The sequence below is a fragment of the Pollicipes pollicipes genome, unplaced genomic scaffold, assembly GCF_011947565.3.
Source record: "Pollicipes pollicipes isolate AB1234 unplaced genomic scaffold, Ppol_2.1 Scaffold_4002;HRSCAF=4701_pilon_pilon_pilon, whole genome shotgun sequence".
NCBI lineage: Eukaryota > Metazoa > Arthropoda > Thecostraca > Pollicipedomorpha > Pollicipedidae > Pollicipes > Pollicipes pollicipes.
The window spans coordinates 26,268,734-26,285,361 of NW_023596420.1; the positions used below are offsets into that span (position 1 = coordinate 26,268,734).

The 16,628-nt window shown below is 49.8% G+C and overlaps 1 protein-coding gene across 1 annotated transcript; it reads left to right on the plus strand.

Moving 5' to 3' along the window:
* Positions 1 to 1,815: 1,815 nt before the first annotated feature.
* On the plus strand, positions 1,816 to 13,824 carry LOC119094293 (uncharacterized). The gene is made up of 5 exons (XM_037217366.1): positions 1,816 to 1,881; positions 2,631 to 2,748; positions 5,757 to 5,837; positions 6,854 to 7,008; positions 13,775 to 13,824. Exons 1-5 carry the CDS (start codon positions 1,863 to 1,865, stop codon positions 13,822 to 13,824), a joined length of 423 nt encoding a protein of 140 aa, XP_037073261.1. The 5' UTR covers positions 1,816 to 1,862.
* The last annotated feature ends 2,804 nt before the right edge of the window (positions 13,825 to 16,628 follow it).

Here is a 16,628-nt window from a genome sequence, read left to right on the forward strand (position 1 = left end):
GATTCTAGGTCCTTTGAGGGACGTGGCTGTGAATTGTACCGAATGACCCTCGAAATGCTTATTTCTGTCCAAAACCCATACAAATATGGAACACAAAGAGCGTGCTCCATATTATATGGAGTTTTCAACCGGGATAGCCATTTCGAAGATCATTCAGTGCGTTCACAGCCCTGCCCTTCATTACTTAAAACCTTCTGGTTTCTGAGATAAATGTCCACGAACTTGAGCAGACATTTTCGTGAAGACTACTTCAAAGTCATCAAGGCATGCATGACGCCATGGCGTCACGTGAATGCTGTCACCGCATTAGCTATGTGGTGCTCAAGGCCAACATGGATGTGATCGTCCAGTTAATCATCTCCGGCGTAGGGCAGCACGAGTTCTGATGCCGATGGACTTCAACTGGCTTTGACTCAGCTGACTCGTTCAGTCTAAGGCTTGACGGGGGTTACGCTGTCTGCTATAATCCAGGAATGGACAATGGTGCGCACTTGGACGGAAATATGACTGAGAATCGAATAGCTGAACAGTGACGTCATAATCGAGGATGTAAATGCAACTGCACAAAATGAAATCACGGATTTATATGGAAGAACACACGAAAAAGCCAAGACATGCGCACATCACAAAATTTGGGATCTGGAAATTTTACTCCGATCAACACGACATCTCGAGAAGTTGAAGTACTGCAAGCGAGTCTGCCCACCGGCTACGATGGAAATTCCGCACGGTCGGTTTGGCAGCCCTTCTGACGTCGTACAAACCTTCTATGTCGAAATCAAACGATGACATATTCAGGATCATATTTGCTGAGCAGTGAGAATTTGTTGTCTCGAGCAGTTTTTACACGTGTCACATGTGTATACCAAGTATACCAGTGCTTGCAAACGAGCTTATTTCATCATATCTGATGCTTGCGGCATTATCTCCAAACATGTAATATTCTCTTTAAGTCCCGATTATAAAGATAAATATAATTGGGGTATGATATGATTGTTTGATATCCTTGGGCGCAAAATGAACTCGCACGTCAGCGCGTCGTCCTAAGGCCTCAGTGATATTAATTATAACGCTTCAAATGCCTTCGAAGGAGAGAAGTTCTCCAAAACCGTAAAACATTCACCACGCAACTGAAACTAGGGATTAGGTTATTCGAGGCGACAGGATGGCGTTGATTTGCGCCCGGAGGTGTGCGATACGTGGGACGCGTGCTCCCGGAATCGTTAGTCACGAAATTTTTCCAAAAAAAGTCACATTTTCGCGCTTCTGATTCAATGTTATTCAGAATTTGCAGTTTTAAGATCTGTGCATATCCACTTATGTACATTCGTGCTGAGACCAGCACTTCCTAACGGACGGGCACAACGAAAACTGGGACGCGTACCAGCGTTCGCTAGCTCGGCGGCTTATCCTACTCACATCCGTAGTTACTCACGGACTAATCCTGTCCGCCGCCCCCCCCCCCCCCCCCCCCCCCCCCACCGCCCAGACCAAATTGTTCCCTACGCCAACGCCCTGCCCTCACAAACCTGAAGATCGTTCTTTCCGCCCCTAGGGAAAAGGCGCTCGGAGGCCTCTGAAATGACAGAAGCACTTCCCCACTACGCCTCACCAGTTGCGCCGTGACGAAAATCCGACGACTGCTTTTAAGGCTGACGCATGTTTTGATTTGAGAATGTCTCCAGACATCACGATTTTAATTAGCAGTGCTGCTGTTTATCACATCAAATGTAAGGTGGTTTTTATAAAGTTCTTGAAAACCAACTCAAACGCCATTTGAAGGAAGCAGAAAAAGAGGCAAACTGCAACGCGTAAACGGTCAGCTGCCCAGTCAATTTTCGGGTGCTGTGCGGGTTGTGTGCATGAATCAGCGGGCAAAAGGTACGTAAAAGCCATGTACCTGGATGTCATGTCAGTATCGTCACGCAGTATCGATTATCCAAGCAGGCACAAAAGGTTTGCTACCTCGCGTGGTGGTGGGGCATTTTCCAGTTGACGTCCCGGGTTTCGCCGGCAGACCATCGTGCAACCAGTAGCAAACATGCCAACGAGGTGTTTGTGGCAGACAGAATCCTGCTCCATAAAAGATGCGTGACTGCCCCATTTATGGCGGATTTCGTTAACCTGACTAATCCCCAAATGATTGGGCATCAGGTTTGACCGGTTTCTGTGATGTTACAACTTCGTATGTCGTGGGACACGCCATGATGTCCTTAAAAGTCCAATTCAATCATTTGCACCCAAAACAATTTGATAGGCTGCTCCAGATTTAAAGATGTGCCCCACCTCCGCCCAACTAAATTCGTCAAAATCTGTCATCGTCATCAAATCATCGTCATCGTCGTCATCGTCGTCAAAATCAGGCCTGTGTTTCCAGGCCTGCCTGCATGGGTGTCGCACTGAATAGAATGGCTTGAATTAACTGCATTCAGTGCGCAAACCGTACAATATTGGCACCAGAACATGCACTGTACACTCATGAACACCTCTAGCACTTTTATTTACCGTTATGTGCCTATGGGGAGGGACGCTGTCGCCCTGTAAATCCGCTCTTACCCCCCAAGATTTCGCAATGTATAGACAGTTGCAGCATTGCAGCAGAGTGGCGTCAGAATTAGGTGTTGTTTCAGTGCGAATCAAGATGTCGTGGATGGGGACTGGTGGTGCCGGTGGCGATGGGCCCTGGGAAGACGGCTACGAGTGTTCGTGGGAAGCTGCTGCAACCAACGTGACGACGCGGGGACATAGGTAATGGCCAGGCTAGTACTGTAAGGTGATGTTCACCATCGGTCTCACATGGCGATGCATGATACAGCCATGGAATGCAATATATTCCCATGTACATGTCCGAGTTATTAACACTAGCCTAACAAGGACCCCATGAGTTTTTCTCATATACCCGAACACCGTCCAATGCCCACTCAAAAGAAAAACAAGGGAGGTATGTCCGGAAAATCACAGGCTTTGACATAGCTCAAACTGTTGTACATTCTATGTAATTTGGCAACCGCCAACCGGCTGCAGTTCTGCCATGCTGTGCGTAGGCCTCAATAAAATAGGGTGTGGCCCGATGATTTTGACCTGTGGCCTATGCTACATTTGGTCTCCATGACCTAATTTGGCACTGCTCATGTGACGCACACCGGTGGGTTCTTATTAGTAAATGATGCAATGTGTGCGGGGCTTTATGTAAAGCGTGTTCCTCAAATGACATAGTATTTGTAAGTCGTAGATGAATGAGAGGTCTGAATCCATTATCTCACCCGGATGCAGTGCGCTAAGTTTTACAAAGCCGTTCGTCTAAATTAGAAAGCGAAAGTTTCCACTCCCTACGGTTGAAAAAGTTTCCACACCCAAGTATTACATCGACGTCACCAAAAACGGCCAAAAGCAGTGATCCTAGATGGAAAATTTATTTGGCTGGCGTCGTGTTTGAAGCGATATGATCATATGGGTGGTTGAAATTGCAGAGAAGTAATCCGCACTTAAAACGGTTATCAGTCAGTCTCCGCGTCAAAACTTATCAGTCTGAGAGATAAAACAATACAACAACGGAAAGGGATAAGGGGTAAAAAAACATAAACGCGCGCACGCATAAACAGTATGAGACAACCCCATCTCGCAGAAAAGGACCTGGCGGCGTGGTTAAAACTTGTTGAATGCAGATGTCTAACATCCACAGGCAACTCATTAATGAGAGACGCCGCTCGATACGCAAAGGACCGCTGTCCTGCCGCCGTGCGCACCGTCGGGGGAGGGGCGCAGGTTATGCTACATGCGGGTAGTTGGTCGCTGGTCCGCGTGTCAGCGTATGTTTCAAACAAACATGCAAGACCTGCAGGCTCGCCTCGCTCACGGGCTTTGTGCGCAGCTGTAACAGTTTGCACGTCACACATTTGGCGTAGGATTTATATCTAAGTATATACGTGTGCTGACATGTGGTACGTGTTCCGCAATTCTATATTAGATTATGTGTTAAAAAATTTTGCACCCATGCACCACCAGTAAAATGCTTCCATGCTGTCAAACAACGCTTTGGGTTCTTATGCAAGTGGAAGCAAGCTAAGCAGGCCGGATTTTCAGTAAGCGCGCAGACCTTCATTTGCTGCATACAAATAGTTGGCCCCGAGACTTTCGAATGACTGTGATTCATAAGCTGAATAATGTCTGTCCGATGATTTTGATGCTCCGTTCCTATGTTGGTTCCGAAGTCCCAGAGCGGGCGCATTGCACGACCCAACTGACATGGACGAATTACCTGGTAACAAGCCAACGAGGGTCAACCCGGGCAGACACGCAGCAGCACGGTGCGGCACTTAGACCCTTTCGCATTGTCTGGCGAAATGGTGGGGCGACGTCAGTTCAAACAGACAGCTCATTTTAAATAGCGCGCTCAGGGTTTACGCTGTGGGCTTTGAATTGCCAAATGCTTTGAACCGAAGGGCACTCAGGCAAGCTAGGGTGGGATTTTTCTGATTACCTTGGAAAACTTTCCGTCGTATTTCTACAGGACGAATTCACGCATTCTGCCAAACTTTATGCGCAGAAAGGTAATGATATCACAGCAAGGCTGCTTTGGCTGATAATTTTGTTTTTGTTTTAGTAGTAGTAATTTGCAGAAGTTTACGTAAGTCATGATATATGTCAATTCGCTAGAAGAATAAACTTTTTACTGCCCAACTTCCACATGTTTTCTCAATATGACTAGGTCATTACTTTCGTTATGCTTTGTGTTCGCGCTTTGTTCAAGGTAAATGGTGATTTGGATGCATATTTCACAGTCCACAGGATTTTAACACGAATTTTAAGTGTTACCGGTGTTATTTCAATTCATCTTCTGATATAGTTTTATAGACGTAGGAAAAAGAAAATTCCCTGACGTACTTATGCTGTCCCATGTTGTTGCCATTAGCGCGCATGAAACTGACCACGGTGCGTTCGAATTATTGACGGCTGGAGCAGAGGTCGCTGCGTTGCTGAAATATATGGGAAAGCGTTGTAGAGAGGACACCCAATGACATTAGTTAAAGTTAGTTAGCGCTGCCGACGCCAGCGGTGGCCCTCACTTCAACCGTCACAGGCTACAGTTGCAACCTATTCACAGAGATGGCGCCACGCGCCAGGTCATGCTGTCGGGCTGATGGAGGTTCATGAAGTACATGACAGGATTATTGCCATGCCTTTTGTCGAAAAGCCTTTGATAGAGGATTGTTTTTAGAGAAAATGGGCCAAGCAGTTATCTGTTTTGCATCATATGCAAAGACTCAGCATCTTCCCCGATGTGTGCTCCTTTAGCGAGGTTCTGTATTCTATTCTGCGCAATAGTTCGGCGAGTATCTGACATAAACATAAACATAACATCTGACATCATAACATCATAAATGCCTGACGTAAACATAAGCATAGTTCCTCAGGGCGGTAAGCGAAGCATGGTGGTACTTTTAAATATGATGCAACTGTGCACCGAAGGCCCACCTTCACGCAAGCAAGATGCAGATAAACACAACTGCCAACAACTCCGTCGTTTGGCAGGCACTGGCGGGTGTGCAAGCTGCTGTTGAAACTATAATCTTCGCCCCGTTCCAGAAATTAATTTCGGTTGTCGTCTTTGGAAGACCCAGCCTTTTAAATTTCAGTGCAGTAAAGCATCGAAGTAGTGGAAGAAGCCTGCTCTTCCTCTTTTGGACTGAATTAAGGGAGAAAACGTTGGCGCGCAGGGAGAGCTAAGGATGACTAGATCACCTTGTCTTTTTCAGGCGTCGAAGGGGCAGAGAGCTCTGCGAACTGTCTCCAGGGACCCAGTCATCGCAGAGAAGAATTCGCAGAGAGAATGAGAGGTGGGTGGCGGTCGTCTGGGTTATGGTGCACAAGATCCCAAGTAGAAGGCAACAGCATCTGGTCATGTGACCTTTCTGGCACGTTAACGCGTTAGGTTACTAGTGGATATCAGTCAAAACGCCCAATTCTCCTCAGCATATTTTGTGCAATTCAGAAACACTAAGTAGCTGAAATGGGTTCCAAAATGACTTGTTACACAATAAAATGATCCCTCGTCATTCCTTGGTTTAAGAGGAGAGAAAAAATCGATAGTCGACACCCTGATGACTTCCACCGCCAAATAAGCACCCAGCTGTATAGTGGTGTGTGGAACGGCTTGACTATCCCACCAGCGAGTGGCAGTAAGGGAAGTTCTTCCGATGAACCTAGCTTGTGGAACTGAGCCACACTTCGTACCAGCACATGCTGGTGCGAAGCGTGAACAGATTACAGAATGGTACAGACTACTGATGCAGACATGCCAGTGCGGGCGGACAACCTCATTCGTAGCATGTGATCGTATATTCTTCGCAAGCTTTTAGCTTGGTCTGGCTGGGAACTTTGGGGTCGTCCCAAATTGTATTGCTTCTCCGTGAAATTCATGGATGTTGCTTGCAATTTGAATATTGTATGTCCTATTGTATTTCCATGGGTTTCACATAAATAGATGTGACAAATTTAAACTCGGACCACGTGCTATCCCCTGCAACTAGTGAAGAGCGGAATATTCCAGTGAAGAAGGCAAATGGTGGAACGGTTCAGTGAATGCCGGAGTTATCCACACTTCCCGGCTTCTATCGGGTTGACTGGCTGAGAGGGGGGGGGGGGGGGGGAGGAGCATTTTCCAGAACAGATCAAACCTTTTGAAAGAACCGCCTGTGCGCATTTTCCACGGAGTTTTGTTCAATGCTTTCGATGTGGTTGCGATTGCAAGGAGACAGCCACAGACAGCCGGCACGGGTCTGGTCTCCTCTGTCGACGGAGCGTGGAGGGGAGGGGGAGGGGGCACCCGACTGACGGTGTCTGTGCGGTCCAGACAGCGCAGCCTTCATATGGCCTGCACGCTGATGTCGGTGACGAGCCTGACGCCCGGCTGCGGTCCGGACGTGGTGCTGACCCGCTACCAGCGGCTCAGCCAGCTGGTGCGCTACACCGCCTTCCTGGAGGACGCCACCAGCGCGCTCGTCAAAGGTAGGCCGAGCGGCAGAGCCGGCCGGCCGCGGTGCCGCACCAGCGCGCTCGTCAAAGGTAGGCCGCATGACGGGGTCGGCCGACCGCGGCGCCGCACCAGCGCGCTCGTCAAAGGTAGGCCGCACGGCGGGGTCGGCCGACCGCGGCGCCGCACCAGCGCGCTCGTCAAAGGTAGGCCGCACGGCGGGGTCGGCCGACCGCGGCGCCGCACCAGCGCGCTCGTCAAAGGTAGGCCGCATGGCGGGGTCGGCCGACCGCGGCGCCGCACCAGCGCGCTCGTCAAAGGTAGGCCGCACGGCGGGGTCGGCCGACCGCGGCGCCGCACCAGCGCGCTCGTCAAAGGTAGGCCGCACGGCGGGGTCGGCCGACCGCGGCGCCGCACCAGCGCGCTCGTCAAAGGTAGGCCGCACGGCGGGGTCGGCCGACCGCGGCGCCGCACCAGCGCGCTCGTCAAAGGTAGGCGGCATTCGCCACAAATGTTGCCGGAAAGCAGGGAATATGGGCTGAGAGGCTGTTGCTGCCACATTTGCAGTATCGTGGTTCACCAGCATTCATTTCCAAACACATTGATAGACATGTGGAAACCATTGCTGTTCTTGAAGCTGCTCACGTGTGAACCACGTGAATCTTGAAAGTGACTATTGGGATGCTTAAAACGTTGAACTGCACTTGGTGTTTTTATGCCATTCATTTCATTGTTCGCACCACGTCCTACTGCCTTGATGTCTATTACTTCGATATACATCGTGCAATTCACCAGTAATTAACTCCATGTGAGTCAATGAAACAAGCAGGCAGTATGTGGTTATGAAACCTTTGTTTATGTTAACTGACATATTTACGTGATGAAAATTTGCGATCGATCCATAAGGAAAATCTGTTTTGTCTGGGTGACATGGAATTTAGTGCGGTGCACAGTGGACGTGATATAGAAGTAAATCGTTCATGCCGTTCTGCGCTCGTCTGTGTAAATTGCTTATGCCGGTTGCTGGGGTGGCCTGATGGAGGCTTCGGCCCATGGTGTCTGTTGTTACGTGAAATACTTGGAATGATGTGTGTGTGTTTTTTGCTTGTTTGTTTGCTTGCTTTTGCTGTGTCTGCGCGGTGCAGTTTCAACTCGTCCACCTTGCTTTACCAGCCTTGAAGGGCAGGCTTCGCCTTTTACCGCAACCCGGCAGGGAGACGAAGCCGGTTGTGGCTTCGACTTTGCGGAGCCACAGTGTCCTTCCAATGCCTTCGGGCTTGGGCTCGGCTCCGAGCCATTTTCATGGCTAGTTTCAGCTTTTGGTTCGTTTCGTTTCAGACCGTTGGCCTGGGCTCTGCTATTTTAATGGTTGGTTCCGTCTTTGGCTTCGATTTCGAATGTTTTTTTAAATAATCGTTTCGACGCTGCGTCATGCGATCTCGCACGGTCAAGGTAGATATAGGTACTTTACGTTAAAAGAGAGCATTGTACACAGGTCGTCTTCTCTAAGGTAGAAAATATTGCGAGCAATCTGAAAAAGACATTTTCAATACTTTCTTCGAAATTTCATAATTACGGTAGAGAACACTCAAACTTCAGATGTGTGACACTTTTTTTTGTTTAACTAAAATGTATTCAAGCAATGTTGACGAGCGACATTGAACCATAAGTCAATATGGAGCTCCACAAAGTGGAACCGCTTAGCAACTTGTTAAAACTGGGGTTTGAGACTGAGGGCTTCTGATGACCCGCAATTCCTCCGCGAAAACGGCCTCCTGGGACCAGTAGGCAAAAGGACCAGATTCTAGCCCAGCCTTTTGGAACCGAACTAAACCTTACCTAACTAACCTTACCCAACCTAACCCAATCTAACCCAACCTATCCCAACCTATCCCAACCTATCCCAACCTAATCTGAATTAACTACCCTGGCCAACCTCCCCAACCAACCCCCCTGTTACCCATCGGCCCCTTGGCATTCAATATTATATTTTATGTCATATTCCTACCATATTAAGACATATTTAGCCCCCATGTCAATCAATTGGCAAACAGTACGCAAAAACTTCACTTTGAAAAAACGAACGGTGGTAGATCCGTCGGGACGACCTTGATGTGCGAGCATCGTGCCATCAGTGTGACAGACCAACGTCTGACCGACGCCTGTCGTCGTTATCGTGATTATTATATTTTGAAGGTTAGATGATAAGATGTAGATCGCGAGATGTCCCAAAAATGCCCGTGTTTTAGGACATTGTAGGGTGTTTGATGCATTAAAAATGTCAGTTGATGAACAATGTAGGCTTCCAGCGTAAGGTACCAATATGGACGATGACCTGTTGAACCGCTTGCGTCGGCTTGGTCATGGGATTCTGTCTACAGTTGCCTCTTTTCTCTCGGAAAAATCTCACCCTTCCTGTCACCAGCGTACCACACACCGCTCCGAAACGGCGGTGCATGCATGCCTGAGAGCCCAGCACAGTCGGATCAGTCTCAGGACCAATTGACCACTGACGCCTTCGGAGAGTTGCCTGTCGGCAGCATCGTGTAGACATTGACAAGATGGAAACGTTGTGTAAGGTTTTGCGCAAGGTAATGATAACACCCTGTCGCTCTGCGTAAAATAGCGTCTTGCATGAAATCCTATGACACTTTCTGGTCCCATTCTGTTTTAACAGTCGCGAAAATTGCATTGGTTCCACGAAACAGCGTTATGCATAATAGATAGGGTTCATCATTCTAATCTGAAGTGTTCGCCTACGGTTTCGCGTTTCCTAAGTTGGAAACCGCTGACATTGACTTTGGCCTCATATACATGGATTTCGAAGTCAGTGTCTTAAGATTTCACATTTTAACACGCTTCCGGGTGGCCAGTTGAACGCTATGCGCTCGGTCGCAGGGTGGGGGATCAATTTATCTCCTGTCTTTGAGATATGGAAGCTAAAAAAGCTAGGTGTACCAGATTTACATGCGAGGTCTATGTGAAAATTTGTCAACTTTTAGAGTCTCTTTGTCATTATCATCGGGTCAAATAAGGTCAAGCTTGAGAGGTGTCCGAAGTGCCCTCAGACGTCACACAATCATTTTAATATTTTAACAATTTTATACATGTATGTTTTTAAGCGAAAGGTATTGTGCTCACCTAAGGTCATTAACCTCAGTTGCCCTAGAGAAGCCCAAAATGGCCATGACCCTTCGAGATTATCTTGATCTTTGAATTTGCAAGCCACGTGAACAGCTACCCCAAGCGGCATGTTCCTTAAGGCAAAGGACTTGCAAAAGCTATTTTTTAGCTTAGTCTCCCCTAAAGTTCCTTTAGCCTTGCTTAGCTCCCTTACGCCTGATTAATTCAAGTTAACAGATCAATTGATGTCTTTTTGAGCCGTAGAATTCGAAGAGAGCGTCAAAAACTACCTATGCATTAAAATTGTTTAACGAAAGCAGTCATTTTGACCATGATCTGGCCTTCATACTTAACCCGAGGACGATGAAAGCAGGCGTAATTCTAATCTCAATTATCGTTTTGCATAAGAAACTGCATGAATGTTGTATGACTTCGTCTAACACTCCGTCGTCACATCGACTTTTCATTTTGCCCACATTTTCCCTTCTCTGATAAACATGGCTTGACTTCGACATGCTACAGGACAGCTACATTGTGAGGTATGTTCAATCTTTCATGGCAGAAGGTCGGCTATTCGATTGATTACAGTTAAACGGAGTGTTGTGTGGCTACACTGCGCCTTTCAGATGTTATTCCACACATAAATCAGGAGGGGAGAGGTCAACTTAGCCTTCCCTCCCGAGCGCGTGTTAAAAGTACGACGCCACCAGTTTCGGGGAAAGCCTCATAGCTTCCTCCCTTGAAGCCAGACTTCGGCTTCGAGATCAACTATTTGTTGTTGCCTGGACTTCAGATATGTCACCGAACTCTAGCTGCCAAGATGGCTGACGGGAACCAGGGTGATGTGCCGACTGCCAGGGACGTTCAAGTCTTGCTCTCCAGATTTCCACTGGGGTTGGAGTTGTTATACATTGTTCAAGAAATGCGATGCAATGCTCAAGAGGGCCGCATTTGCTATCGCTGTAAGCGCCAGACCTCCATGATGTTGCCACTGCCACTTGTCAATGCTGCTGCAATGTTTGTGTTCGTACAATGTTTCAATGTTCGGACTTCTTAGTGACTCCAAAACTCACACCGCAAAGCCAATGACAGTGCTGTTTTGCCATAGCAACAAGCTTCGCTGAAATCTTCGTGCACTTCCTGGGTCTTCCGATGGAACCCGTTGCAAATTATTCTGTATTTGACGTGTGGTTTCTGTGGCATTTCGCAAAGCAAACAATTCGCGTCGGATCGTATTTGGCGACGCGAAAGTGTTGAGTTGCTGCCGTTTTGGTAATGTTGATGTATCGACGAGACAGCGCCCAGAATAACAAAAAAAAGCGTGATAAATACACGCAATGAATTGGTGCGCGCAGTGATGTAAATTACATTACGACTCTGGCTGCGGTTACGACGACGGCGTGTTGCATTGTGCACGGTTTTTCGAAATGCCAACGTTGGGCCCATGGGCCTAAAACGGTTCTTCCGCCACGTGCCACGCCCGAAGCCCGGTCCGTAGCGGCTCGCGATCTACCCGTGGAAAACCGCTTCTTGTGCCTGCGTTTCGTGTCCAAATTTCACCATTCAGCGGCCCGCCGTTCGGCCCGTGGACGACGCAGCGCAAAACAGGACAGACAGGCACGCACCCTAACCACATAATATATAGACGAGTAAGACCTGTGGGCTTTTGGTCGATGGCTTGAGTCTCGCGTCGATAATGTGGCACCTACCACCGCCCGAGCTTTTCATGTAGAGCTTTGGCGAATTGCCCCCCCCCCCCCCCCCTTCGCATTCAACCGCCTGGTGGTTGCCGATTGTGATTTATTGGATGTGCTGTGATTGTACGTCAACGAAGAAAACTGTTCTGCAAACGCTGAAAATCACGGTCGTTTAACGCCATAACGTACCCGCTAGGGGTACGTGATCTGTTCCGTTAGCGTAGTTGAACAACTGTTAGCTTGCCTGTGGCTCTTTGTAACTTCTTGTGTCAGACAGTCTGCCGCGAAAAGGCAGCCACACCGGACCGCATACTCCGGACTCCAGACCGTAAATTTGGAGGCAGTGCAAGTAGTGCAAGCGGTGCAAGCCTGGTAGACCAAACTGGAGGTGTGAATAGCGAGCATTTACGCCGTGTCCTGGCTCGTCCTCAGAGGGCCTCCCTCAACGTACACGACGTTTCGCGTTATCCATGTTAGGCAAAATACCTCCACATCTTCGTTACTGCCCATCCTGAACAGCGCAACGAAGAGCTGACCGTTGTTGAAAACAGGGCAGGTAAACACTGATCCGCTTCCTCGCTTGGCCCTGGCACCGGTTGATGGTCGGGGCGAACGCCGCCTTCACCGGAAACTGCGGCCGGTGGAAAGAGAAGCCCAGCCCCGAGTCGGGACCATCCACCGCCATGGGCAGGCGCGGCAGGAGCAGCGTCTCGCCTCTGCCGGGTCCCGTTGCAGAGCGCAGCAGAAGGACGTACACGTCTTCGACACGATGCACAGCGTGCCGTTCACGTCCAAATTGCGCATCAGGGCGACCGGGGCCCCGACCTGCGAAAAGATCAAGTACATGCGAGCACGGATTGCTGTGTTTGGGTCCGTTTAACGGCCTCTCTAACTCCATGGATGTAATGACATGTGAAATGCCTTGCTCCGTTTTTGTGAACGGGTACGTGGCCATTTTTAAAGCGATGTTTCAATGTATTGAAAACGTCGCGCTCCGAAGCACCTCGAACCTCTGTCATGGGTGTAACGCGATTGCAAAAATATATACATGAGGTCGCATTTTGTATTCGTGGCCTCGGGGATGAGCGTTTATTGTTATATGAAAGGCAGTTTTGTTGCAATTTTTCAGTGCAATTTTGTGCCTCACCACTTGAAAAATTAGAATCGATAAAGAATCAAATAATATTCTGGCACAAACTGTACCGTTGCGCGAAAGAGGCTGGCGTAAAAAGGGTTTTGTGTTGCACTTTGATTCGATGACTGCTGTATTCAGTCGACTTGGTTGGAGGACACTCACGCCATTGACGCCATCCGTTTGCTTAAAAGGCAAGAGGAGCTCACCTGGAGTGGCAGCGTGCGTGATGGCAGTCCCGGCATGTCGATGCTGTTCAGCACCTCGGTCGGCACCGGCACCGCGACGCAGTCCGATATGGTGTCCACGCTGTGCTAAGCGTGCACCGCACCCGACGGTCGTGTCATGACGACGGCGCTCACGGCGTCAACGTCGATGTTGAGCGGGGTGAGGATGGCCCGCCTGTGCAGCCAGTCGGCGTCCTGGAAGTGGTGTTCGATGTCCCGGAATGTCCGCGAGCCAGCTCGTGCCCATCGTGGCCGGGCTACACACCTGCTCTGGGACATCTGTGTGGTCGTCATCCGGCTACCAGTTGACGGGTAGCTCACTGTATCCGACGCGCATCAGGAAAGCGGAGAACTCGGAGGCTCGCTGGTCGCTGTACAGGTGCGCTCGCATGTTGGTATGTTGGTATGCAGCTGCATCACAGTGACGTGCGTCCGCGGGGGTGATGACTTAAGGCAGGCGTCGACCACCTGGGAGCGCCCACCGTTCCTCACCACTGGCAAAGTCTGGCGTTAATCTCCACAGAGGATTGTCAGGATGCCTCCAAACGGCTGCCGGAGCTCGCGCAGGGTCCGTTCGACGGCCTCCACCGCTCGCCAGCTCGTCATGGCCACCTCGTCCCAGACGATGAGTTGACACTGCTGAAGACGGTCGGTCTCTGGATAACATTCTGATGCGCCGCAGACACTGTCGCCGGCATGCAGCCCGATGAAGATCCTGAACCTGCGGCCTGCAGTGGTCCCGCTTTCCAGCAGGCAGCCCGCTATGCCTGATGACCAGCAGCACCTCTGGTTTCCGTGTCACACGGCGTCAGTGGCGAGACGCGCCAGCCGCTCCTCTGTCTCTTCTCGGACTCCGGCCTCTGCGCGACGCGCAGTGTCAGTGGCTCTTGAGGCGCAGGTGCATGCGCGTTGTCAACAGCTTTCGAGCAATCCGCTTATCCAGCGCAGAACTTTCTCAGCAGGAGTTTTGTGAGGTGGTCTGGGATACCACTGTCTCGGTCCATGCCTCGGCCCATCACGAGCTGGAGCACGATCCCGAAAGCCTCGACAACGCTCATCCAGGCCGGCGACGGTATCATCAGACCACCCTGGCTAATCGTGTGTATCCAGCTGTCTGGCACACGGCTGGGTGGTGCTTCTCGGGTCGGCAGTCTTATGCTTGGATCGAGGTGTTTGCATTTGGCGGCTACGAAGGCGGCAACGAGGGTCAGCGCCCCATGCTCGATGTTGACCTCGTCCATCTCGTCGCCGCGGCGGGGGCCATTTTTGGTTCTTCCGCCGTCACTGCCATGGAGCTTGTCGTCGCCTGACTCGTTGACCCCATCGTCCTCGCCGACTTCGTTCAGGGTGGGCACTGGAGGCATCGCGGCTGCTTGCTGGGAAGCGGCCTCTACGTCGTCCGTATGCGCTGCTGCTTTGATCTGTGACATAACCAAACACAGTCATTTCCACGTACCGAACAGGCTCATTAATCAGACCCTATTGCAAGCCGCACAGTTTTGTTTCTTATTGTCACAGCAAAACGTGTTGGACCCGGACATGCCCTTTCTTTCGTTGTCGCATGCTTGTTTTTATGCACAGCCACATTGTTTTGTGTGGTTCAGCGTGACATAATCCGAGTGGGTTAGAGGGACGGTCAACGGCCGACGAGTACTGCACCGCGTGCGCCATACTGATATCTACCGCTCCCAGCCATAGCCACGGATCTGCCTGGATAGCCCCGTTTCATGGTCCCATTTCATTGCATGGGCTGTCCGAGGAGGCTGGCACCGTCATCACTGTTTTCCGACGCAAAAATAAGCGATAACAGCAGCACGGCCCTCCGAGCTTCCTGCTCCCCGCCCTCTCCATCAGTCACGGTCTGTTAGGGTTAAGACCTGTGGTTTAAGCACGGCAGCAGTTCTTAGCACGTTATTGTACGTAATCCCGGACTTTGGTGACCAGAAAAATACCTATTATTTGGAATCTCAGACACTACCATGGACAGTAACACGAAGCGCCCAAGAGTGCTTAATAAGTAACAAGACTCGCATATAGCCGAGTGAACGTGTACGCTACGCGACTGAAAGAACTGTTTTAGGCACCAGGGCAAACCAATATCGGTAGCTCATTGATCCGCTCGGTACTACCTATAAGCAGTTGTGGCGTTTGTTAGTTCACAGTGCGTAGGCGCACTGCCAGTGGGGACTCGCTGGTACAAACTTGCCCCCCCCCCGTCGCAAACCCTGGCTGTGCCCCTGACCCTCAACCCCTTCGCCCGTGTAGCATGGATGGTTGTGCCACTATGTGGCAATCAGGCCCCACTTTGTAAACGAGATTATGGTTGGAAAGTCTCATTTGAATATCGTACTGTAGCCGACAAACTGCACAGAGCGGCATAGATTGTGCATGCATTAGTGACTGAATCGGTTTCAGAGGTCTCTGCATAAAATAGTCCGGAATTTTCCTTCACAGCGCACGCATACTCGCTTCGGTGTGCCAGCGATATCTAGTTGCATAGAAGGAATCGCACTTGGTCGAAGGCATGGTTTAACATTGGGCATGAGACGGGCATTAACCAGATGGCCAGGGTCACAGTCATGATCTTGAGAATGATCAGATCATGTTTCCGCATTCTCCACATTCATAGTGTCAGTCCGAGAGCAACGGTGCACCCATGTTTTCAGGGCAGTTGGACCGTTTTTTGGGATTGTAAAAAATGAAATGCCTTTATTTTGCCGGTTAACACTTGCAATAGGCCACTTCACAGGATGGCATCTTGCTGCCAAAAAAGTGCCTTTGATACTCACTCTTGCTCAACGCTAACACACCACTTCGCATTTCTCCCATCCGCGACATAGTAGCACGTACCGAGGTCACATAACAATACAAACTTGATGCCACTCTGCATGATAATAGACAAGGCCGACCACGGCATTTCTGCGTGACTACTGCTTTCCAAGCGACGCAATTGACGTTACCGTGCAGCGCCGCCCGCCCGACCAATTTCTCAAGCTGCGGTGATGGCCCCCTGATATCTGTACGATCGAGACGCATTTGCGTTTTACTTTAGACTATCGTCGAGATTTACCAAAATCAGTTCGAGGGATGGATGATGAGCAGGGAAGAGTGGTAAAATTTACATCAGAGCATGTTAAACATATATCTGCCCGCACTGGATCCAGTTTATCTAAAAAATTAGGGAGACTGGAGCTGGACCAAACGGCATGGGAAACTACGCTGTTGACTTCAATACATCTGTACTTTATACGGGATTTAATAGTTTTGTCATCATCGTGTGGAACATTTCGGCAGGCGGCGACTTTGAAATCATTAATAGGTCACGTCACGTTCAAGACACATTAAATGAAAAATAGTACCAGGGCTCATCGTCGTTTTCGATTTTTTCCTACTAACCTGTCTTGCACGCGACGCTGATACCACTCCTGCTCCTTGAGTTTTCTCGTTCTGGCCGACTGGGGCATCGTGTTGAAAAA

What these genes read in the sequence shown, in the direction of transcription:
- LOC119094293 (XM_037217366.1), top strand. An exon ending in GTGACGACGCGGGGACATAG is followed by an intron (nt 2,749 to 5,756) that starts GTAATGGCCAGG and finishes TGTCTTTTTCAG; the next exon opens with GCGTCGAAGGGGCAGAGAGC. An exon ending in ATTCGCAGAGAGAATGAGAG is followed by an intron (nt 5,838 to 6,853) that starts GTGGGTGGCGGT and finishes TGTGCGGTCCAG; the next exon opens with ACAGCGCAGCCTTCATATGG.